Here is a 26,022-nt window from a genome sequence, read left to right on the forward strand (position 1 = left end):
TGGGCTTATAAAGAGCTGCTCAAATGTGGAAATATGCACTACACAGAAGTCACTTCAGATTTTCAGAGCAAACTATTTGCTAATATACACATTAAAATTTTACTTTCATAGTAAATTATACAAAACACAAAGTAGTATACTTACCCACCCACAAAGCAGAGGATATAAAATGCAAAGTAAAATATAGCGAAGGGTCCAAAAGTTACTAGAAAAAGCACAAAGCCAAGACTTCCCCATCCCCATATGGAAAGACTGGTCTGTAAACAAGAACACATGGAAAAGGGATAATTAATATGACATTCGTACAACTTTAAGTCTCTAAAGCAATATTTGTAGTTTCTACAAAGCTTGGTATATTTTAACTAGATATGAAATAAGCTTTGCTTGATGAAATAAAAGTTATCTTTATTTTTTAAAAGCCTATTGCTATCAAGTTATATTGCGGGCTGGTAGTCCAGTTTAACTAATATTAGAGCACTTTTCTTTCAAATATTGTTAGTCATCTCCCACTTCAGATACAACTATAACCCTCTGAAGTATCATTTCTTTTTCTTCTCTATTCTCATTTTGTTGTTTCTTGAGATCCCCTTTTCCCCCCCGCCGTGAAATTCTCCACTACTTCCAAGAAAAATGCAGGCTTTGTAACAGAAGAGGGAGAAGTGAATACAACCTCATTTTACACAACTGAACATATAATTTTCCACAGCCAACCACCACTATGTGTCTTTTTCTCCAGGCAAGTCACACATGGGTCAGGAAGTACACCAAATATTTGGTACAAGTCTACCATTACTCTTTCCTTAAAATAAAAGAAAGGGAAACTTAAGGAACCAGTTACTGTATCTAACAATTTTTATCACAGAAATCAAGAGCATTCAAACAGTTGTCCAATACACCTAAATACAATTCTGTTTTAAAAATCAGGAAATTTAATATATATTTAATTAAAAAAAAAGAGGGAGAGATCACAGATGAGCATTTTGTCCACGCAGGCATTATCGCATTCCTAGAAGAGACCTGGCTTAGCAGGCAGGACGGACACTTCGGCAGTGGGGGGAGACAAAGGTTGTTTGGGAAGCCCACGGTGCAGCTGAAGTCAGCCACAAGAGCATCATCAGTGGGGCTGGTGGGATTTTGGGGCTGATTGCTCACCTAACACAGCAGGCAGAACTAACTGCACCTGCGCTAGCAGATTCACCAGGAGTACAAAAAGAGCAGCTAGATTCAGGTTATTATGTCAATGTAAGTTACAGTATAAATGCATTCATATACACATACACACTTGACCTAGCTCTCTAGATAGATGTGTGTATGTACGTATATATACATATATGCGGGATGATCTAAAAAGCAAGGCAGTGAAAACCTATCTGAACTGAGCTACAATAGTTTTGGACCTTCACAATACTGCAATGCGGTCAACGAAGAGGATACAAACTTAATTCAATCTAGTCTCTAGTTCAATATGGAAAACATGTTTCAGTCAAGTCCCAAGAGTGTGAAACCGATGATGACAAGTATTTATAGGCCACCAAAACTGTTCCAGCTCTAAGGTTATCAACTTTGCTTTTTTTGTTGTCTAATTTACACCTTTCCTGCCAGTGATCAAATGACACCCTGATGGGAACTCAGACAACTGCTATGTCAACAAGTAACACTAAGAAAGTATTTAAATAAACCCGTCTTGCAGTTTGACATTTAGAAAACAAGCAGAGATTGAACACCATATTTGCAAAGAGCCCTTTTTTAGCTTTTAATATGGAGGACAGGAGAAGCTTGCTTACAGCTCCTATTTCTCTACAAGGACTATTTAGATTTCATCTTTCCACCTTAGGCATGGGATTCATAAAAATCAACTTCTTGGCAAAGAAGCTTTTAAAATCCTATAAAACATGAAAAATAATATAAAACAAGGCTCCTACATAAAGCAGCTTCATTTATTTTCTGAGTGCAAGACATCAGACTGCCCAAAAGCAAAATCATAGCTCTAAGGAGAGACTGTTTCATAGACGTAAATTGTAATCATCAGAATAATTTAATTCTTCCTAATTTATTATAAGTTTAATGGAACATTGAAATGAAATTCTATTTTCTTCCTCGTTAAAGTTTCATAGCAAGAGATGGAGAAGCTATACTGGCTTTTTTCATGGTGTTTGAGGCTGGAAAAAATTACACTCTTCTGCATATTTATATGTTCAATTAAAGTGCTGCAATTCAAAAACTGGATTGCAAGTGATTCAATTCTCTTTAAGCTGAAAGAGTGCTTTATTAGATGATATGAACCACACAATCCACACATCTAAAATGCTGAAGATCAGTGCCACAATAAATAAATAAAAATTTGTCCACAGCTGAGTGTGATTTTGTTGACTCATAGTAAGTAAATACAGTAGATAAACTGTCTGGGGGTGGGGATGAGAGAGAAGGACAGGGACACCAATCTAAAAAAAACTGGCAAATACAACAATTAACTAAAAAAGACATGAGCTCTCATTATACGTTTACATTTCAATACACAAAGAAGATTCCTCGTACTCACCCTCAGAAATACATTTTATCACTTCTGCAGGGCACTACAAGCAACAGGAAGATATGTATGCAGAAGATAACATTTAATCGTGGGGGGTTTTTGTCAGAAAAATCAGTACGCTTAATGGCATTATTCAAAAAAGTTTAAGTTCTAAATATGGGATAAGCAGTCCAAATGACTTAACAAAACTTAATTAAACTAGATAGCAGGATGCGTATTCAGAGTTGGATGAATGCATAATTAACAAAGAAAGTTCTATAACTCCAATAGATAGAACAGCGACCTTTTGTCCTATGCTCTAGTTTTGCAATTTAGCATATGGCTAGAGAGATTCAAATCTCATTTGGTATTTTAATAGGATTTCTTAAAACTCGCACAACTTGGTACACTGCAGTAAGTACAACAGATACTGGCCCAATTCTTGTACACTTTAGATGGGTGGTTTATAGTCTTATGGATTTTGAGACATTCAAAGGGATCTAATCATCAGCATGGTTCCATTTAGGCTGACTGCAAATAAAATTTCCCGGAACTTCACACTTCTTAAAAGGACTTCAGCAGTATGACTCCCAGACAAAACCATAAACTTTGTTTATAAAGTTCCTTTACTGTGTCAAAAATCAATTATTAAAAGGAAAAAAAAAAAAAGTCCAACTGTTACATAAGTTTAAGGCTATGCAGCTGGTCAGTACTGTGGAACTAGCTCAAGTACTTAAATCCGAACCTCACTACTTACAAGTTAGTTTTACTTTATTTTTAGAATAGTCACAGATTTACTCAAGCTCTTCCTAGCCTTACTAAAGTTAACTGGCAGGAGTGAATGCTCTTGACAGAAAGAACAAGCCAGTCTTCTGCAGAGATGGTATAATGCTGGCATTTAAGTAGCAACTACCCAGACCCTTTAAAAGAAGCTGACATGCCCTATGCTGGGAGGGCAAACTTCCAAACTGAACTGCCATAGTACTATTACTGAATTTCAAGTAACTAGGGACAGTAACCTAAATGCTAAAGGAGGAATATAGGCCTTAATCCTGTGGTGGGCATGTATGGGTACATACTGTATGCATACACACACATATGAAAGATCTTTACTCCAGATCAACCACCATTCCACCTCATCATTTTGTCCACTTTTGCTTACCATCACTACAGACGCCATACGTTAGTCCCACCATCACCACTTCTTATCTTTCACGTCTGAAGTCTTACAAGGAAAGAGTTGTGCAGTGTACTATTAAGGTCACATACACAAGGGGATAACATAGCATCATATTCACACACAGTTATTTTCTTCCCATAGTATGGAACTGCTTTAGCAAAATGAACTACAACTGCAGTAAAGGGCAGCCTGTAAGCCCAAACAGTGCACTGAAGGGACACACCAAGGTGAATATTCACATGAGCTTGATTCAGCTCTTACAGATAACAAGGCTACGACCTCTCAATGACACTTGCTTTTTTTTTTTTGACTAGGCTTTGTCCATTTTTCCCACAGTATACAGCCAACTACTAGAAGTACTACATAAAGAACTTGCTTTCTTATATACATCTTCTTTTCCTTTCTTTGGCTTCTGCCTTATAATTAACGCAACATTTTGATGATCCTTGTTGCACACTGTTACGGCTAACAGTACCGACGGAAGACTGACTACGCAACTTAACGCGACCATTCACCCAGAAGCTTATGTAAATCCACAAGATTCACTGCCTAGAAACTGTGTACTAAGGCCACACAGTCTGAAAACAAAAGTTTAAGAGAAGAAAAATCCCACTGTAATTTAGTATGCATGCAGTTACGCATAATATAATTTACTAGTTATGAATTAGCTAGGGTATTTTGCAGACGAATCACAGAATCACAGAATCACAGAATCACAGAATCACAGAATCACAGAATCACAGAATCACAGAATCACAGAATCACAGAATCACAGAATCACAGAATCACAGAATCACAGAATCACAGAATCACAGGGTTGGAAGGGACTTCTGGAGATCATCTAGTCCAACCCCCCTGCCAGAGCAGGGTCGCCGAGAGCAGGCTGCACAGGAACGCGTCCAGGCGGGTTTTGAATGTCTCCAGAGATGCAGAGACCCCACCACCTGTCTGGGCAGCCTGTGCCAGGGCTCTGCCACCCTCAAAGTAAAGAAGTTCCTCCTCATGTTTAGATGGAACTTCCTGTGTTCAAGCTTGTGCCCATTACCTCTTGTCCTGTCACTAGGCACCACTGAAAAGAGCCTGGCCCCATCCTCCTGACACCCACCCTTTAAGCATTTGTAAGTGTTGATAAGGTCCCCCCTCAGCCATCTTTCTTCCAGACTGAAGAGACCTAAATCCCTCAGCCTTTCTTCATAAGAGAGGTGTTCCAGTCCCCTAATCATCTTTGTAGCCTTTGCTGCATCCTCTCCAGCAGTTCCCTATCCCTCTTGAACTGGGGAGCTCAGAACTGGACACAGTACTTCAGGTGTGGCCTCACCAAGGCAGAGTAGAGGGGGAGGATGATCTCCCTCGATCTGCTGGTCACGCTCTTCTTGATGCACCCCAGGATGCCATTGGCCTTCTTGGCCAATCAATGGGAACATGGCAAAGATTTAATGTACCAACCACAACAGCAACGATCTACTCCAGTAACAAAAACAACTATGTCTTACTATAGAGTAGCTTCAATAGATTTCTTTTTTGCTTAATCCAGCTGACCTGCTTTCAGAGCTTTCTCCAAGATCTCATCTTTAAGCAAAATCCTCAGCCTTGATGACTCACCAAGGTAAGTATAGGTTTGTTGCTTGGATTTCAACCAATGCTGTCAATTTTAGCTTGCAACTGGCAGTAAGGTATGTGTGTTTTTCCCGTTCAGTGCAAAACCACTGCTACTCCAGAAGCCCGGCCGACAGGTAGCCCTTTTCTTCCTATTGTCCCCTTTGCCACCAAACAGCAGACACATGCATACCCTCTCACAAGGCTCTGTGTGCCACCATCCTCCTACTGCAGGCAGTAGCTCCTGTTCCAGGGACTCTGCTCTCTCCACCATTCCCCCACAGGCTCAGAGTAATTGTGGTGTCAAGTCTGGAGAAGACAGGGCCGGAGGGGAAACAAGGAACATTCCTAAGGGAAGGCTGGGCTCTGGAACATCCACTCGTCAGTCTTCAGCAGCATACTACTTAAACCTTACAGCTCTAGCATTCAAAGGGCCCATACCGCTTCTGATAGTTGCCATTTGTGATTATTTTCAAATTTAATAGTTACAAAAGAATAATTTGAGCTTTGAAAGAACAGCGTCATTTAGAAAACAAAACCATGCTTGTTTGCCCACAATTCTTCTACCGTGTATATCTGGTTACATTTGTCCGTTAATATTTTAAAAATGACAGCAGCTGACCTGTCTCTAACTAGAGAGTGATAAGCAAACTGTTCTTTGCCATTTGGGTAGTTTAAACTAATTTCTTTTTTAAATATGATGTTTTGCCAAATGTATTTAATGCCACCTCAGGGCTCACATTGAAAAAAGTCGTCAAGGATTGCATATACGGTAGATGTCAAGTTTAATTTTGTTAATTCTACACATGTGCCTTTTAATTTGACTTCCATTTTGAGCGTAAATGGGACATGTTAATGTAGAAACCTTTCTATAATTAAGGTGAGTGTCATTTTTGTCAAGTGATTAAAAACATTATTTTAGGATTCAAATTACCGTCTCTTCACTAGCATGACAAGTAAAATTGGAAAGCTGTATCAACTGGAGTGCCAATTTCATCTGCAGTGAAATTGTTATGTTATAGTACTACGAGAAATATTTAACAATTGTGAAATAAACCATTAACATCTTTGTAGTCACATTCTCCTATCTGCCAAAGTTATCGCAATCAAGTGAAAGACATGTCAAGCGGGGTTTTGAAGAGAGTTCTATATGTCCTTGTTTCCTAACATCATCTAAGGTCTCTTTTTAACCTCTTCCTTCTTATCTTTTTGCTGCTTTTCTTTCCTTAGCCCAAACAGGCAATGCAAAGGAACACCCTAAGCTCCACTCCTACTTCAGACTACATAAAAATAATTGTAGTGAATCTACACAAATTACTTCAGTACTTACAAGAAAACTTTGGGGTTTTTTTTTAAAGGAATTTTATACAGTCTATTTTGGTTTTATTGTTCTAAGTTTAGATTTTTTTTTTCCCCAAAGCAAGCCTAAAATATTGAGGTGTATAAATACATACTAATCAACCTTAAAATAAATAAAAAAAAATTTACACAATTAATGTCAAGTTTTAAGAAGTCAGGCCAACAAAGTTTCTTCTGGATAAATGCAGTATTTCTGCTGATCCCTCCTGGTTACAGAGGCTGGAAACCCTCCTCTCCTCTGCTAAGCAAGAGTCTGGCTGTCCCCTCTGTCTCACCTCCTCCTTCTCAGCTCGATGCACACCTTGTACGTCACATGGCTTAACTGGTTAACGGTTGGATTAATTCAAGCGCAGTCATGTCTAACTGTATTTAATTTAGATTTTTCTGCTGCTTCTCACACCGCAAGAGACAGAAAAGCTTTGGGGATCATTTTCCCCTACGCTCCCCCACAGTTACACAAGGTGGTATAACAAAGCTATAATGGACAGGCAATAACTTTTCATTTATATTCTAAAACCACAATTACTGCACTGTGTCAACAATTCATGAATCAAATAATGAATTCATTTTTAAGAGTGCAAAGCTTTAAATGAAAATATATGCTAACATTTTCTTAAAGTACATAACATTAAAGTACTCTATGTAACCAAAGAGTTTAAAAGCTATTGTGTTCATGCTACTTCAAATCCAGTATTTATCCAGAGAGCAAAAAATTCCACTACCAAAATAAAACCTGCCTGCTTGCTATAGTCAGAATATTACTATTAAAATAAAAACAGAAAAAATATGTTCCATATTTTGATACAATTGGTTTGTGGAATAAAACTGATGAAGAAAAATAAGTCTTCTGATTAACACTGATAATTGTTCTATTAGAAGCAGTAAATATTTTCAACAAACTTTCTTTTCAAGTAAAAAAACAGAGTAAAATTCAGCCTGGATTCAAGAGTCAAGGTATTTCCCCCCCCGCCCCCCACACACACACACCTGCTCTGCCAGCATTGCTGATCACAACACAAAGTCAGGAAGTGGATTTTTTCATTTTAAACCAACCTTCATTTTATTAACATTTATTTTCAGCACTAACAGCTATTTATTATACAACAGAACTATAAGCAAGGGACAGAACGGGACTCATTTAACGTAACCTTAATTTGAAAGTGGAATCTTACTATGAAAAACAAGAGGCTACCTTCACAGACACACGCACTCTTTCTGATAACACGCTTGCACTAAAACCCACTCTGAACTGTATTCTAGTTTAAAAGGATATGGAGTTTTGGTCAAGTTTAAAAGAAGCACTTGAGCATCTTGGATAATAATGGGAAATAGAAGACACAAGCCCACTTTCAGCTACTTTCTTAAATCCAGAAGTGACATAGTTATAACTCATTTTTGATACAATTTCAAAGGAAGTGATACTTTTCCTTTGTAACAATCCATATTGACTTTTATCTAAGATAGTTTAGCCATGTGGACAGAAAACAGACAAAAAGAATTAAAGCATTTTGGATCACCTTAGGCGATCTAAACAGGGTCAGGATTATTGCTTGACAGGATCACATAAAGCGATCCAAAATGAGAAAATAAAGTAATCCCTCTAACTTTAGCTTGAATTCAAGCCAAGGAGATAATCTAGACTGTTCTATGTTCAGCCTCTGGATAAACAGATTATGTCTATTTCAATTTTTGCTAGTGCAAAAGAGTGACAAAGGGGAAATAGGGGGAAGTCCCCAGAAGCTTTATCAAGTAAAAAAACCAGTCTGTTCTCCTAAATGGCTAAAAATAATGAAATCACATGTTCTTTAGTCAAGAAACTGCTTTTGCATATTTCATTTGTGATTACCACTTAAGAAGCATTTTAAACTTTTTACTTGCTTGCATAAAACTGCAGCAAGGAGTTACTCAGAAGTTCCTTTCATCACTATTTTCTTTCTTTTGCTACTAAAGAAACCTGATCCCACTAAATGAATTTGAAGAATCATCAACTTTGCTTCTAGAACAGTTTCTACCACTTAAGACTCCCAGTACTTATCTTGACAGAAAAACATTCAGTCTCCTTCCATAACAGTCAGGTCTAGTATGCCATCTCTTTATGTTCCATCTAACTAAAACCTTGGAGGCAGAGCTCAGGGCTACTGCAGAAACGGTCACACAAGACATGTTTCTAAAAAGGTTTCTTCATACCTTAACAACTACGCATTTTGAAGGTAGAAAAGGAATTTCTTTAGTTTTAAGCTCATGTTCCATGCTAGTGGTAACTTCAACTGAGCATCCTTTCTGCCAAGCAATAAGCAGATGCCTATTCCTTGAATTCAAGTCTCCACTATACTGCCTAATTTATGCCATTACCTATATCAGCTCATACTTACTAAGAAAACACATATCAAGATTTTAAAATATATAAATGGTTTGGGACACAGCCTTCTGTTCAAAGGCAACCTATCTTGTCCATGATCTTTAGAGGGAGGAGAGAGTGCAAAAAGATGGGTTATAAGAGGCCTGATGAACAATGATTACTTTTCTTAAAATAAATCCATTATTTCTTCCATGGAGATACCACACTATTTCAAAGCTGTTGCTGTGTGCAAAATAGTTTGCACAATCTGAAACTGATAGAATTAGCTAAAAAAGAAAGGGGAAAAAAAAAAAAAAAGAGACACACAGACACATAATACAGTATTTACTTTAGGAAACCTCAGAAACTTCAAACAGTAAGAGCCTCACAAAAATAGAAAGTGAAATGCTCAGTTCTTGCAAATAAAGAACTGTCAAAGATATGAAAGTATAAAATAAATTCCATAAAATTATGAACATTTTAGAATTGCACACTGCAGCAGCAGTTATTGTGCTTTGTTTTTTCCTAAACAACTTAAAACATGTGAAGCAGCAGACAAGAACTTCAAATTTTATCCTGAAAAAGAATAAAATTTGTTTCCACCACTTGAATACTTGCTTAGAAGCATCTATAAGCAAATAAGTATGTTCAAGTCAACTCCTTAAAACCAGTAGTTTCTTCTAAAAAGACTGATAAACCATATATTTCAATGACGTATCTGCAAGATGTGCGTGATTTTTTTACTGAGAACTGAACGTATTATATGTGTTTATATATATTTCATATATATGTAAATACTATATATATATATACACACACACACACACTCTCCAGTACTTAAGTTTAACGTAGAAAGACTTAGTCATTAACTTCTGAATAATCTTTTAGGACCTTGGCTTCCTCAGGCTACAAAATTAGTCACCTGAGAGCTTTGTTTATTTCTGTAATCCACTGGTAATATTACATCTGCTATTTGCTACTTGCAGCACAATTTTCAGAGTCCTCTGAACCACAACATCATCCCACTAGCTTTAAGATTAAACTGCTCTGGTGGCAGTATAGTATTTCACTGTGGCACATACTTTTACATTAATAAAATACCACAATTTAAGAGTTCACAAATAAGAATACCCCTCATGTAGATGAAAAAGTTACTTTAAAAATATTAAGTTTGCAACATAACTTCAGAATATTTTTATCTGAGACTGGACTAAATATAAAGAGACACTCTAATGGCCTTACTAGGTGAGGTTACGAGTGTGAAGGAATACAAGTGGAAGAAGCTAATTCACATTATCTATCATAATTGTCAGAAGAATTGTCATACTCCTCCAGTAACAGACACACTCAACAAGACTAAAAATTAATTTCCACATTGTCCCTAGCGATCAAGGCTGTTGGCTCTAACTACAGTCAGTCACATTACATATCTTTGTGGAGTTATTTTGGTAAATGAAATAATGTGGTTAGAAGATCCCCATCTCTCTCCACCCCTGAGAAAAGTAAATTTTTTTCTTTATTAAAAAGGAGGTGAAAAAACAACAACATAGAGCTCAGTAAGGAAAACCACACTGAGTTTTTCTGCTGTAATGTCAAGTGGCACCTTGACTACAAACAGTACTGCAACCAGTATTATGGAATCCGGAAAGCCAAACCTCAACAGAAAGCCAATATAAATGATTTCTCAAATTATACTGGCAATAGAAGAGAATCTGCAAGAAGGAAGGTCCAGGTCAGGAAGGAAGGAAAATACATGCCAGTCAGCCTTACCTCAGTCCCTATGAAAGTTGTGAGCAACCAAAATAGATTTACCAAGTGCAAATCATGTCTGACCAAACCAATTGCTTTCTATGATGAGGTGACTGATTTTAAGGACAATGAGCAGGGCTTAGATGTTGTGTACCTTGCCTTTAGCAAGGCCTTTGACGCAACATTCCCCAGTCTCCTTATTACAGAATTGGTGAAGTATGGGCTGAATAAGAAAAAAAGATAAGTGAAAAATTGACTGTATTGCTGGACACAGAGACACCATCAGTGGTGCAAAGCTCAGCAGGCAGCCAGTAACTAGGTGGGAACCTTCAAGGATCAATACAGGCACCGATGCTGTTTAATGTCTTCATTAATGACCTGGGTGATGGGACAGAATGCATTCTCAGGAAGTTTGCACAGAATACCGAACCAGGGAGAGGCAGAGCTACTGTTCAGAAGGATGCCAACAGGCTAGAGAAACGGGCTGACAGGAACCTCATGAAGTTCAACAAAGACAAGTATAGGCTTACATCTGGAGTAGAATAACCCTGGGCCACAATACAGTCTGGGAGCCAACACTCTGGGAAGAAGCTCTACAGAAAGGGACCCAGGGGTCCTCATGGGCAGTAAGATGAACACAAGTTGGCAGTGTGCCCTTGTAGTAAAGGCAGCGAACAGCATCCTACCCTGTATCAGCAGTGTCACCAGCAGGTCCAGCAAAGTGATCCTTCTTCTCTGTTTGGACATATAAGACTATCCCTGGAGTCCTGTGCCCGGTTTTGTTGTTCTCATTACAATACAAATCCATCTGGAAACCACTGTACAGTACCCAATTCCACCACAAGGGTTTTTATGCCAAAACAAAATAAATCCATATACTAAAGCCACATACTGGCTACACTGGCCAGCAAAGGAACGGCAGATTTACAACGTTTATTGGTGCTCCCAATTAATATTCTGACACCCTTTACGTGACTGGGAATTAACACAACTTTTAAAAGTATTACCCCTCTCCTCCATGCCCTGGTGCTCACCTTTATCTTCAAAAATAAGCAAGAGCAATAGTCTCCCACACACCTACCACCAACATAATAAAGGGCAACTACTGCCTAAGCACTGGAATCCAAAGAAACATCTACTGACATTATATACATGGAATTGCCTAGGTTGGAACAGACCTTTCAGATCATCGAGTCCAACCATCAACCTAACACTGATAAAAACCATCACTAAACCATATTTCTAAGCACTATGTCTATCTGTCTTTTACATACCTCCAATGGATGATGCCTCAACCACTTCCCTGTTCCAGTGCTTAATAACCCTTTCATTTATTTCAATACTTTGAGGGGTTGTTTTGTTCTTTTCATTCCAAGACCTCAACCAGTGCCACTACCATGAATGTAGTTTCAGTGCTTGCAATGATCACCCCTTCACTATATCAGATTTCTCTCCTCAAAAATTTACTGAGAGTTCCTCAACATATTTAAACGCATCATAATTAACAAACTACAAAATGAAATGGATGTAAAAGTAGAGGAACCTCAAAGATCAGAGTATGCACCACAAAGCAGCAGTCTTCAGTAGCCAAATAACAAGTAGATCCCAAGTTGCAAATACAGTGCATTTTCAAGAAGAAAGCTACATCCACTGATGGAATAATAGCACCTTCCTCTAAAGGCTGTTTCCTCCTTAAGTTTAAACTTGCTGCAGTTATTTTAAGTGCTGTAAGTCTTCTCCAGTCACAAAATACATGAACTCTGATACAACCACTATTTCACTACAAATTCCCAGTAGTATCCGAGAGTACATCTGAACTCCTAGAAGGCCAAATTTCCTATGAAGCATGCTGACTGGATGAAGACAAAATAACATGAAAACAGATGTTAGACAAAATGACGAAAACCTTTAAAAAGCTAGAGCAAGCCTCAAAACTTCCAGTTCCCTGCAACTATTTTTCTGGACAGAATATCATCCAGCTGCATAAAATAAAGCAGATTAGTTCAGTGTCTCCAAATTATTCAGTAGTCCACAAAGACCATAACTTCTTTCACGAGCAGTTGATGCCTAACTCTTGGCAGAACGGACAGTGACAACAAAAAAAGCAGCACTTTGAAGCTATGGCACAAAATGCCTTTACTTAGGAGGGGAAAAAGTGTTTAAATATTACTGCTTTTTTCCAGTGGGATAAATGTAATGGGAATATTAATAAAACATTCCAAATCTTTCCCCTTCATACGTTTAACATCCCCTTTCCCAGTCCCTCCTTCAGTCCTTATTTCTTGTCTGCTTTTCCCACTCACTTCGAAGAGATTTTTGGTTCACCATTCCTTTTGGGAAAGCATGGTTACTGTGTGCATCTCTTTCATGGTCCTCTGTGCTCTTTTGCCTTTTCCTCAATACTTTTACTGAGGAAACCATTCTGCCTGCTGCCTCTGCAACCCCTAAGAAACTTCAGTTTTATCCAAGTGATCTGCTACACAATGCTGCTGACAGGGGCTGCAGCAGTAGCTCAGAAGCAAACACATTTCTGTAAGTAGAGTGGAGCCTTCTACAATTTCTTCTAAGCCTCTGCTCCATAACCTCTGCCCATCTGCCCTCTCTATGGAAGCCAAGAGCCTGTTGAGTATCCCAGATGAATCTTTTAGCCTCAAGTAGTCTTCCTCTCCTTCCTCACAAAAAATCTGGGCCAAGAGTTACTGTGCCAACTACGTCCTGGATATCCAAGAATGATGACGAGAAGCTCAACATGAGCTGGCAACACGCACCTGCAGCCCAGAATGCCAACCGCATCCTGGACTCCACCAAAAGAAGCGTGGCCAGCAGGTCGAGGAAGGTGATTCTGCCCCTCTTTTCCACTCTTGTGAGACCCCATCTAGAGTACTGTGTCCAGTTCTGGGGCCCCCAACATAAGGGGAAGACGGAGCTCCTGTTGGAGCGGGTCCAGCAAGCCATGAAGATGATCAAAGGGCTAGAGCACCTTCTATGAAGACAAGCTGAGAGAGCTGGGTTGTTCAGCCTGGAGAAGAGAAGGCTCTGGGAAGACCTTACAGCAGCCTTCCAGTACCTAAAGGGGGCCTACAGGAAAGACAGAGAGGGACTCTTTATCAGGGAGTGTAGCGATAAGACAAAGGGTAATGGTTTTAAACTGAAAGAGGGCAGATTTAGATATTAGGAAGAAATTCTTTGCTGTGAGGGTGGTGAGACACTGGAACAGGTTTCCCAGGGAAGTTGTGGACTTCCCATCCTTTGAAGTGTTCATGGCCAGGTTGGATGGGGCTCTGAGCAACCTGGTCTAGTGGAAGGTGTCCCTGCCCATGGCAGGGGAGTTGGAACTAGATGATCTTTAAAGGCCTTCCAACTCTAACCATTCTATGATCTCACAGATGCATATACTACATCCTGCCCACTGCGACACTGAAGAGGGAAAGCAAGCATGAACACCTGCAAATGAAGTTTACATAGGGGGACAGTTCTATGAACTCGGTGGAACACCGAATTCTCAGACATCAGGGCATGGAATATTTCCAACAAATTTCAATGAATTTGGAGGGGGGAGGAAACCACAGAAACAGTGCATCAATTCTTGCCACTAATACTTCAAGATTACACACTGAAACTAATTATAGATTAAACTAATTAAGTCATTTGAGTATCCAGCTCTCAGGGCAAGTTTACAGAAGATATCTAAAAACCTCAATCATTGCCACTTGCTCAAGAACATCAAGAACAAAAAAAGCTAGCTTTTTTTAGCTTTTACTAGCTTTTACTTTTTCTGGAGGCACAGATGCATTCAGAAGTCACGATGACATTCCCTGTTTTCAAAAGGACAGGAATTATTTTGGATATTGATTCACTTTAGATCTAAAGAGAAGGAAATGCAGGAAAGCACTATGCACATCCCTCACGTGCAGCTGTTGACTTGGCAACTTCTCCTGAGTTCCCACCCTCATACCTCTCCAGAAGGCTGGTTCACCAAGACTAAACAATTCCTCATGCAGTTGCGGCTTAGCTGCTAGACCTGATACAAGAAGCAGCGTCACATCAGTTGTGTCTGGTGGGAGGGAGAAAACCTCTTTAGTAGCAGCCCAAACTAGATCCAGTTAAGTCAAACGTGCCTTAAATTCCTTTATGCATGTAGGAAACCTAAAGAAAAAATATAGGGCCAACCCAGTGACAGCATCAGGAAAGCAAAGATAAAGATATAAGGAAGAAAAGTAAAGAGGAAGGAAACACATAAGAGTAACAAGTAATAAACAAAAGAAGAACCATACAGACAGCAAGGTCTGCATTCATAGACTGACTTAGGTACACTATTCCACACAGCAGCAACACAGTTATTTTCATCACTGGAAAACAGAAAAGTGCCTTGCATAATGCATCAGAATACAGAGAACAGTTATGGGGCAAATCTCGAGAAATCCAGAAAAAAATTAAGAGTGCAAGTATAACATTATATTGAGATTATTAAAACAGAAAAATAATTTCAAATAGAAAACAAAAGAAAAGAGGGTATTGGTAAAATAAAGCACAATTAAATAGTAATGGGAAACAGCAGACCATCATTAATTTAAGTATTCAATAAAGGAAAATACCCATAAAGCAATACATGAACTTAGAAACCTTCATAGAAACATGAAGTTTGCCTTTGGTCTCACTATTGCTAACTTGTAATCTTCTCAAGAATTCTTTAAGAAGCTATAGCAGGACAACTGCCAACTGAAAGACACAGGACTAATACTATTTAAAGTCCAGACCTTAAAACCAACAAAGAAATAAATAAGATTTATTTCAAAGTTTTAGTCACACGTGCAAATTGAATTAATGCAAGCATGAAGCACAAGAGAGAAGGCAGTGTAAGACCATAAGGCAAGGCGCTAGTACTAAATGCTTGTACACACACCCAGCAAGGGTGAATTATGTCTAACACAACTACTACAGAGTACTCGATTTAGAATAAAATATTGACTGTGAAAAGGAAAACTGTGGTTAGAGTGAAAATTTAAAATACAGCCTTATTCTCCTAGTCTAGCGTTATAAAGAAATACCATCTTATCCAAACAATTAAAGTTATATTCACACAAAACAATTTGTTTTCCACAAGAATTTTAAGGTTATATGTAAGTAATAAATAAACCGTAATAACTAACTCCCATTTCATTGTATGTGCCATTGGATTAAATCTGTTAATTGAGACATTAAATCACAAGATTTAAAATTTCCATAGTACATGATTTTACTTTACAAAGTTAATGAAATTTCAATTTGTTAGCATTGTGATCAGAAATATTAATTTGAGTATATAAACTATGAAAAAAGCATTTTTCTTCCAGGTACGTTGTAAGAGGTTAGCTACCTCAATCAAACATAGATTTCATTAAATATTAAGGTATCTATCAGTACCAAATATGCCAAGATATAATGGGGAAAAAAACCCAACACTCAGCATGGCATTTTAGGGAAAAAATTAAAAAAATTGCACACCAAATTACAGATGCAATTTCAAGCACAAATACTTCGTTCAGTGGATAAGAAATACACATCATTATTACTGATCCTATTATTTTCAAAATATCACAAAAATCATTACCTGTGCTTCAGAAAAGTGGGACGATATGATTTTATAAAATAATACAACATTTGGGAAAACTGAAAATAAACAGAGTTTTGAGTTATTAAAAAGGACACAGAATGCAAAGGTTTAAGTGAAGAGGTGCCAGGCCTCACTTAGAAGAAAGGACACGAGACTCTGAGACATGTCTCCTCAGTTGTTAGAATAGCAGCACAGCAACGAGCAAGGCTTCATCACATCAAAGATCATTTTGATGATCAGCAAAACTTTAAAGCAATCACTCTTTCTACAGTTACACAGGTTTGATACTTATTCCCTAAAGCATGTACACCACCAGATTTTTAACTCATCCGTGCAGTCTGAAATGCCAAATGCTGAACACAGGATGACTGGGAACATCAGGCAGATTCTTTCCCATTGCTTTCGGTACTGATTAAGAGCTACAAGAGAAAGTATCCCAAGTCCGAGGCACTGTTTCATCATCACTTGTTTAGCTCTGGCAAGAATTTCATGGTGAATTTCTAGAGAATTTTCTACTTGGCCTTGTCTGACAGGACAGGAAGAGTGGAAACACAGAGCATCCTACAGGATATGTAGCAATTGAAACTTCCTGCTCAAGTTCGTTGCCTTATATCACAAGAGATAGCCTAACCTACACTGCATCAGAGGCACCAGCAGAAGGGCTGAGTACAGTTATTTCTTAGAATTACAGAAATATACTGAAGAACAGGAATATGTGATCTTAAAATAGCGATATTTATGAAATAATAGCATTCTGACACAAATAGATTTGATTAAAATAGAACTGGGATCACCTCGTTCCTCCCAGAAGCATGGGATTAAGGGAAGAAAGGCAGAGGAACAGACATTAAAAATAAAAAAAAATTGCATTGTAACAGAAGCACACCTGCATTTAAGCAGCTAACACTCTTCAAGGTAAGCCCCCAAATTCATGAACACTCTTAGGAAAAAAAAAAATATGTAAAGCTCATCTTCCTACCCAAAACTCCGTCTGCAACTGGATACTGAATTAAGTATTTTAGACATCAGTGTTACAGAAAACAGCTACCTGTGAACTTTTAATTAGGCCATATTACCCCTCACTTGAATAAACACAGCGCTATTTCTATCTGTGAAATAAAAAGCGGTTCTTGATATTTAATATTTCTGATTGTCAAAAATTCTTCTAGCCAAGTCAAGGCACAGAAAGGACATCATACAGGCCATTTGATGAAGGAAGGGACTTAATGGAAAGTAAGCAAGCAGAGACAGGTTTCCCTCCTTCTCCTGCTGGCAGCTGGTGGATTGACTAACTGGTGAGGTTCAAATCAAATTGGTCTTAATGAATCCCGTACCGACTGTCCAAGAAAACACGTAGAGCCGCAGGACTCAAGAAGGCCCACTGGTGAAATAGATTCAAAATAAACTACTGAACTAACCACTATGGTCCAACTCTGGGAAATCCTGGGATTTTCAGAGAATCCCACTAAAACGAAACTAGTTAAAAATTTGTGCGGCTTTTTAAATGTTTGTAAAATGCCAATGTTAAAATAAAAGAATAAATTTGACTCATGATGTTTTAACTGCAACACTGAGATCACGCTCCCTTCCATAAAGAAAACAGAAAGCCAATCAACACTGTAACTTCTTCAGTGAACCTCCCCTCTCTGAGGATTTTACAGCTACTTCTGCTTAAGAGCAAGAATAAAATCTTTAACAGGTATTCCCAAACTCTGACAGGGTAGGAACTGACCTCTCTTCCAAAATAAACAGTAGTTATAATGAGAGTCCCTTAGCTGGACATACCTAGATCTATGCTTACTTATATTAAAAGTGCCTGTTTCACCTCATATATATCCTCACAATTACAGAGTCATCATTTTAAAGTGTAATACTACAGAAATTCTGTAAACAAGGTTAGAGTGCTCTTGTTAAAACATTTCAATCTGTTTACATGATGAGATAATGCCTCATTTTTTCAATTCAGAAATCAGACATTACTTATTGGGGTAGGGGAGGGAGAGAACAAGCAATTAAACCCAAGATCACAATGCCTTCTACTTCTTGAAGTTTCTCTCCCATGTAACTGCAAGTGCCAATTGCACTTGATTTTCTATTATTCCAGCCTTGGTACTCTCAGCCAAGCAATGGTGAAAAGTGCTAACGGGACTTCAAAATATTAATTCTTTAAGCATTGCCATACAACACCAGTGGTTTCTTGTTTCTAATAATAGCAACCCTCCTAATGCTAGTTCAAATGCTTTGTCATCTTCATAAGGGTGGGGAGAAAGGGACAAACATATTTAAAACAGAGATAATTCCCTAGAGTGCAACCAGACAGAGGAAACCAACATTTGCAACTCCTTCAGCTATCTAACCAGGCGACCTATTACTGTTTTTATTGAACCAAGGAACTTTATACTTTTCTTCTTCCACGCTGTTTTGGGGAATGGTCCAGACTGACATTTTAGAGTTGTTGCAGAACTCTGCATTCAGCCTCAGCAGTTTAGGCACAACTGTACACTCTAAGAATAGTCGTGAGCATTTAGACACTAGCTTTTACTAATAGCCAGCAAAATATTTAAAAACAAATACTAGGAACACATGATATCCATTCTTTGTAAAAGGTTAATTTTCCTAATTTTTCCATTCCTCACATAATTTTAACTGACACTCCACAGAATATAGAGTCATTAAAAGAACTGCCATAGCACCAATTACAGACACAAAGCAGACCAGTGACAGTGTAGGCTCCATTTACAGAATATATTGAAGGAGAAAAAGAGGCTTTTTACCTCCCAAGGGCTTGCAACTGATCCTCCAGCTAGATCTCATCTGGCAAAACAATGGCACCAAGGCAAAGCCCCAGCATACAAGTTACACAAAAGGACAGAAAACTAATTTCTTTCCACACCCCGACTAATTGTCTACACACTTGAAGCTGTCTCTACCAGCAAAACATAGTTCAGTCACATGAAGCATCAAAGCAACCTTCCACAGCCATGTATCAAGGAACAGAAAAAATTTAACAATGCTATAGTATATGAAGCAGCTAACTGTGCCCTGCATCTTTCAAAGCTGGACTGACATATACATTACAATGTGCTACTGTTTCAGTAAGGCTAATTCATTATTATTCTAAAGCAAGTTAAAACAAGCTGCTGAGTCAACCTTTATTCTTAAAAAACAGGCTAATTGGCTTGGTTTTGCTCAAAACCAATTCTCAATGGTTAGCAATTATCAAAGTTTAACAAAAGAGTTTGTTAAACATCTCTCATTAAATAAATTAAAAAAAAAAAGTAGGCTGTTTAACAGAAAGGAAATACAACATGTAGTTAGTGAGTTATCTTGACCAGTTGCAATAACGATAAATACCAACATGTCAGAGCTCATTTTGTATGGCGCATTTTAATTGTGGACAAGGGGAAAAAAAGTCTTCCTACTTTGTCAAATTTTAAAAGCCTTCTCAACTGTCACCTGTCACTAGTACTGCAACAAAGTGCTCTTGCTAAGCTGAGAATTAAGTTGTCGAAAATTTAGCTGCTGATAAATTCAGAATGAAGGCCTCACTAAGCATCTCAAAGCAATTTAATAAGCAACTGAGGGGGGAAAATGGAAAAAGAAGTCTACTCCTCACTTTAGAAAAAGTGCCTTCTTTAGAAGCAACGCAGGCTGCAAATGCAGACGGAGCCCAGGCCATCAATTTGAAAGACATTCTAAAACCTCTTGTAAACTATGTCCCATCAAAATCCTGTTTAATGTTTGTTCCCATTAGAATTTAAGATGCTACTGAGCAGCGAGACACAGTTGTAAAACACCAGCTGCCTCGCCATGGTCAGGGCAGTACAGTTGCTACCACACAAGAGTCAAGAATGGTAAAGACAACTGCCTGAAAACACAAGAGGTGGACGTTGCAATTTGTGTCCGTCGTGGCCTCACCAGACGAGAAAGTGCTGAAACAGTAAGTTGCATGGAAACAGGCCGCACTGAGTCTTGAAAAGCAAAGGAGACAACTGATGAACAAGAAAAGGGGAACAAGTGAAAAGATACAGAAAGGCTAACCCAGCAGACTAGGGAAATGATCACTGCAGCAGGACTCTGAACACACGCAGACAGAATGTATTCAGCATGGCTGCAGAAATAAGTTCCCACAATCAAGATGATGAAAAATTGGGGAATGGTGTTTGCTAAGTAGGTAAATAAGTATATGTGCTTGGCACCCAGCAGCATGATTTCTGATGCAACTAAAATAAGACGACCCGCAGTAAGGGCCAAATAAAAAACAAACGGTATTTTTTCCTGACGGGAAGTGCGATCTTCCCCTGAAATTACTGATTACAAGGTCCTAATCCTAACTGCAACCACACAATACTGGACTGAATCTGATGGGTTCTGCATATATGGATACAGTCAAAGGGTGTAGGAAACTGAGAAACTATGTTATGTTTTAACTGCATGATAACGATACATGTAGAACCAGATTCTGCCTTTCCCTTAAGAATAATATTGTCAATATTGTTAAATTATAAAACTAACAGTTATAGTGGAGGGAATGTTTCTACATTTTTAATGGCTAAAATAACCAAAGTGACAGTGATTGTGGCCGTTCTAGACAGTAGCAAACTACACAAGTCCACAAATATGTAGCACTTTTTTAATCTCATTTTACTGTATGTTCTTAAATAAAATAGTTACTTTGAGAGAGGGAAAGAAAACAACAGACTTACTGGTTGTCTAGTGTTTTCCCTACTCAAAGTTATAAAGATAAATTCAGGCAGCCTACAGACACACGCATTTTTCACCATTGCCCTACTCTAGTGTCAGTCTGCCATACATTGCAATTCAATTTTCACATACAAATAAAAAAAAAAAAGAGAGATTTAGGTGTTTATAGAATACTATACATATATCACCAGGCTTGGAGCAAACTGCATCTTCCTGCAAAGTGTGGAAAGGGTTCATGGGTGCAACTGCACGTGGTTTTCACAACGTGTTTCAGCCAGCAAGTCACCATTGGAACACCCAAAAAGCATGCTGGAAAGGACTCCTCCTAGTTCCCATGCCAGGTGGGTCCTCTGACAGCCAAGAGCTGTCTGGCTGTTTGGAGAACTCCCCACAACTGCCTTTCAGGCACACAAGCAAAGACTGCAACTTTGCTAGACCCCTCCAAAACTTAAAGGGATCTCCTTGGCAGAGACCAAGCCTGGAATACTTCACCCTGAAGCATCTTATCTACAAATATTTTTATACACAGGAACTAGAAGTAAAGCACATCAGAACCCAGTCCTCCAGACACCAAGGCTAAGTACCATAACTGTTCACTCGCATAAGCGCCAGGTTTTACCTCAAAAAGCCAACAGAGCAAGTGTCATCCACACTGCTACACCAGTGCTACTAGAAAAAAAAAAAAATTAATTCCAAGACAATAAAGTGTCTTGGATAGGCACACACAGCCATCATCAAACAGAACAAACAGTCCAGTATGAGGCACCGACCCGGAATGTTCCATGCCACCCTTAAAATAATCTAAATTACTACGGTTAATGCTTACCCATCACACTCACCAACCCTATTTAATGGAGATTATCAACCCTGATCACCCACCAAATACCCTTCATGCAAAAATAGGTCATGTATTTTTACAGGTTTAACTCACTCTGCAAATTTTACCCTCCACGGGAAATCTGAGAGCTCACAGCACCACAGAACCCCTTTCCCTATGCCAACTTCGAACTGATGCAAAATGAAAGCTTCGGGATGCTTTTTTAGCTACCATTCAGGAAAGCAAAGCTTAAATTTTTCATGTGTCAGTAAGCAAGCCTTCACCTTTCAAGATTTAAGGCAATTCAGTTCTGGACAAATAACCTTCAGCACAGGATGAAATGACAAATTATAAAACACAGGTAACGCAATCATCATGTTGGAGAAGCATCCGTATGCCAGACACCTTGCTGACATAGTAAAAATAGAAAATCAATTGGTCTTTGTAGAGAAAACTGAGTACGGGAGAAAGTCTCATCTCCAGCAACTAGAACAGACCTCCAGTTTCCCCCCTTGAGAGCACCTTTGGCCACCGTAGCCATTTCTCGCCCACACTCATCCTCAAATACCTGCTTGCCTCAGGCTTAGCTCTCCAGCTGCTTTGGGACAGAGACCCCCTCCCAGGGAGAGGCGAACGCAGGCAGACAACTTCTACCAGTTACCTACAACCACAAACTCCTGCAACAGCAAAACTGTTCGGTTTAAGCCCGTTTAAGAAGAAAGGAAACACGGAGCCCTGACGGAGCTACCGCAGATGAGGAGGCCGGAGGGGCTGAGGTCGGAGCCGGCGTTCAGGGCCCGGGCGCGGACATCTCTCCACCGAGGCCTAGGGCGGCGGCGGGCCCCTTCCTCACCAGGTGTGCTCCGCCGGGGCCGGGGCCGGACGCGGAGGAGCGGCCCCAGCGGCCCCTGGCCGGGCAGACGGCGGGCCCGCCCCGGCCGGCTGTAACACGGAGCAGGCACGGCCGGGCCGGGCTCCGCCGCGGCCGCTGGAGCGTCCCCTCCCGTCCTGCCCTGCCCCGCCGGGGAGACAGCGCCGGGCCCAGGGAGGAGGGAGGGGTGATAAGAGGGGCCCGGCGCTGGCCTCCCCGGCCAAGGGGGGAGGCTGCCCGCTGCCTCGGCAGGTCGGAGGCCCCGGCGGAGGGCAGAGCCTCCTCCCCGCCGCGGGCCGCGGCGCGCAGCCGCCCGCCGGTGAGGACGGAGAGCCGCTCCCTCCCCTGCGCTCCCCTCCCGCACCCCGCCGTCCGCGGCGGGGCTCTTACCTCTGCTAACATTATTACCCCGCTGCGCTGCGGCGCCTCGGTGGCTCTAGCCCCGCAGCATGGTGAAGCCTCGGCGGCCGCGCGGAAAGCTTCCCGCCCCTACTCTGCGGGGAGGCGAGGCGAGCGCCGCCAGCCCCCTGCCGCCTCCCTCAGCGGCCGCCCGCTGCCCCCAGCCCCGCAGCCGCTCTGGCAGCTGGCTCGGGAGAGGCCGCCATCTTGGGGAAGCTACGTGCCGCCGCCGCTCCCCGCCCGGCGCGGCCGCCCATTGGGGTTGCGGGACGCGGAGCCGCCCCTGCCGGGGCCGGCTCCCTCCTCTCCCCGCCCCGCCGCGGCCCAGCCCGCGCCGCCGCCGCCTACCTGGGCCGGGGGGACCATGGGCAGCACCCTCTGCCAGGGTCCGGCGCCGGGGCTGCGGTGGGGCGGGCGGGAAGGCGCCGGGGTCCCACGGTGGGGTCTGGTTTGGGGGGTGGGGGCCGGAGCCGGAGCCCGTCCCGCCCTGCAGCGGCCCGAAGGGAGAAGTTGAGGGCAGCAGAACTTGAAACGTTGTTGTCAAAGCCGCTCGGCTGTGGGGTTTTTGGTTGGGTTTGCTGGTGTGTCTTCTCTCTGAGCTCTTCAGTGCCAGGCAACTGTTCTGAGGACGCTAAATGAAGTATTTTTAAAAAAATTCTGACCAAGCAGCATGCCTCTCATCCACCAAGAAATGTATGCAGTGCTGCGTGTCTTTCCCTCTTCTAGGTGTGAAGAAAGACATAATCTATGAGTCTGTTACCTACAGTGTTGTTAAGTAGTGGCGTAAATTGTGGAACCGAAACACATCTCCTCAGGAAACCGGAGCCGCGTCCGCACCAGCCCTTCTCACCAGGCCACGTACCCCCACAGCTCGGTATTTGGGTACACAGAAAGGATTCCTGCCTTTTCCCTCTGTTTTCCTTTAAACACTGTTCTGTGGGGGTCGGTTTGCTTGCTTGCCTTTTTAACTAGACTTTAAAGTTACAAAGTTAACCGTAAATGCATTAGGAGAGTAGAAACAAGATGGGATTTTTTTCTGCGTTGCCAATACCAGAAAACACATACCAACGAAGTAGTAATGTTTAGAAGTGACGATAGAGGAAAAGGAAGACTATTATAAGGCTAAGACACCTAACCTTCTTTAATTACAGTGTTTTTTCTCCCTGAGTAAAAGCAAAGCCCCTTTTCTCGCAGAGGTGCAAAGGGTGTTAGGCAGACCTTAAGGCTGGTGGGTTTTGTAGAAGTTCTCTAATTTTCCCAGGGATTGTTAAATACTTAGCACTTCAAGGTTGCCCACTTCTTAGTTTTATTTGTGAGTATTACCGAGTTTCAGTTTTACTCATACAACTGTTTTTCCCCTGTCAGAGACCCAGCTGTTAGTTATGTGTATTGCCCTTTCAGAAAAGCAGACCCTCAATATTCATAACCGTTTATTCGCCTTTTCTAAATAATCAAAAAATATTAACTTTTTAAAGTATCTAGTAAGCTTTGTACTTCTGAGTCTGTGTTTTTCAATGTTTCATGCTAGCATTACTCTTTCCGCCAAGCTGATCCGTCAGAGAAAATCCAAATCTCACAGCGCACAACTCTATTTTAAACAACAGGTTTAACAATAACAGAACCATGCAGTGTTCTTGCACATGGTATTTCAGCATCTTGATAGATTAAAAATTGTTTAAAAACATTGAGCAATGGGAGTTGTGAAACACCAATTCCATTGTATTGCTTTGGTCCCCTAATATTTATTTACAGAATTCTGTAGGGGCTTATTTGGGAGACTGTCATACGTGTATACACAGCTGTGGTTCTCCGTTCATAGCTTTCATCACACTTAATTTAGCCACATAGTGCCCTGTGCTCAGGTCTGTGGTAGAGGAAACCCTGAAGGGACCCATAATATAACAAAGTGCTCAGTAAATCATCAGTTGTGCAATTACGCAAAAACATCAACACATACTTGGCTAGGTAGAAAATGGAATCAAAATACTTAAAACATCTCCTTTTTGCCACTTCACTTAGTCATAAATACATTCTCTGGGCAAGGCACAGTATCATGCACTGATAAGCTAAATTACTTAGCTTATAAAATGTAAGGGGTGAACAGGAGGTAAAAGTCTCATGATGTTTATGAACATATATAAACTACAGTAGTTGAAGCAAGATGATGGCCTAGCAAAAGAAACTGTCTCTTGGAAGCATATTTCTTTACTTTGTATGTTTAGGCACATCAGGAAAGGTTTTCAAAAGAAGTAATCACCTTTGAAAACTTGCTGCAAAACTGTGTATATCCTAAGTGTTTTAGATGTAAAAGAAGAGCAAATCTTAGGCAAATCTCATAGCAAGATGAAGTCACAATTAGTACTTTCTACTTGAATTTGAATTTGCCTCTACTTCTGCTTAGGATTTGGCAGCCCAACCAGCGTACTAGTCAGGGAAGCACCTTCCGTTCTTGTACTGCTCGAATAAACAAACGTACCAATACTTTTGCTAAAAACTGTTCTCTGATTTTACACCTGTCAACATAGCCTTAATATTGTTGCAGAACAGTTATTCATATTATAGTCCATTGTTCTAGTTTTTGGTTAGTACCATCTCAACGTCAAAAGGGGAAGTTAGTATAAACGTAACAGCAGGAATGAGGCTGTGAGGAAGAACTGAACCACACAAAAGTAGACTCAAGGCAGAAGAGGAGGCAGCATCGTAAAGTAGAGGTGAGAAGAGGCAGCAGCTTGGAAGGAGGATGATATGAGGGACTTCTTGAAAAACTAGTCTGCTGGTAGTAGCACAAAGGAGGAAGAGAAAAGAAAGCTGCCCATCACGGAGGAATTAAAGAGTTATGTTGCCCGTTCCCGTTCTTGGAATAAACTGAAAAAATGCAGGTACAAATTCTTTTTGTTTCTCTGTGGA

General features: G+C 40.4%; 1 protein-coding gene across 2 annotated transcripts in view; it reads right to left on the reverse strand.

Annotated features, from left to right (window-relative positions):
- Positions 1 to 23,359, reverse strand: part of SNX13 (sorting nexin 13) — a 73,136-nt gene extending 49,777 nt beyond the window's left edge. The window contains exons 1-2 of one of the 2 annotated variants that reach the window (XM_063324954.1): positions 23,107 to 23,359; positions 145 to 257 (exon numbers count right to left, since the gene is read on the reverse strand). In XM_063324954.1, the coding sequence (XP_063181024.1) occupies positions 145 to 257; positions 23,107 to 23,118 (125 nt within the window). In that variant the 5' untranslated portion in view covers positions 23,119 to 23,359. Of the gene's footprint in view, positions 1 to 144; positions 258 to 23,106 lie in introns of those variants that run through there. The other variant, XM_063324955.1, reaches the window with a different exon arrangement.
- Between the last annotated feature and the right edge of the window lie 2,663 nt (positions 23,360 to 26,022).

This window comes from Chroicocephalus ridibundus, chromosome 2 (assembly GCF_963924245.1).
Source record: "Chroicocephalus ridibundus chromosome 2, bChrRid1.1, whole genome shotgun sequence".
Lineage (NCBI taxonomy): Eukaryota > Metazoa > Chordata > Aves > Charadriiformes > Laridae > Chroicocephalus > Chroicocephalus ridibundus.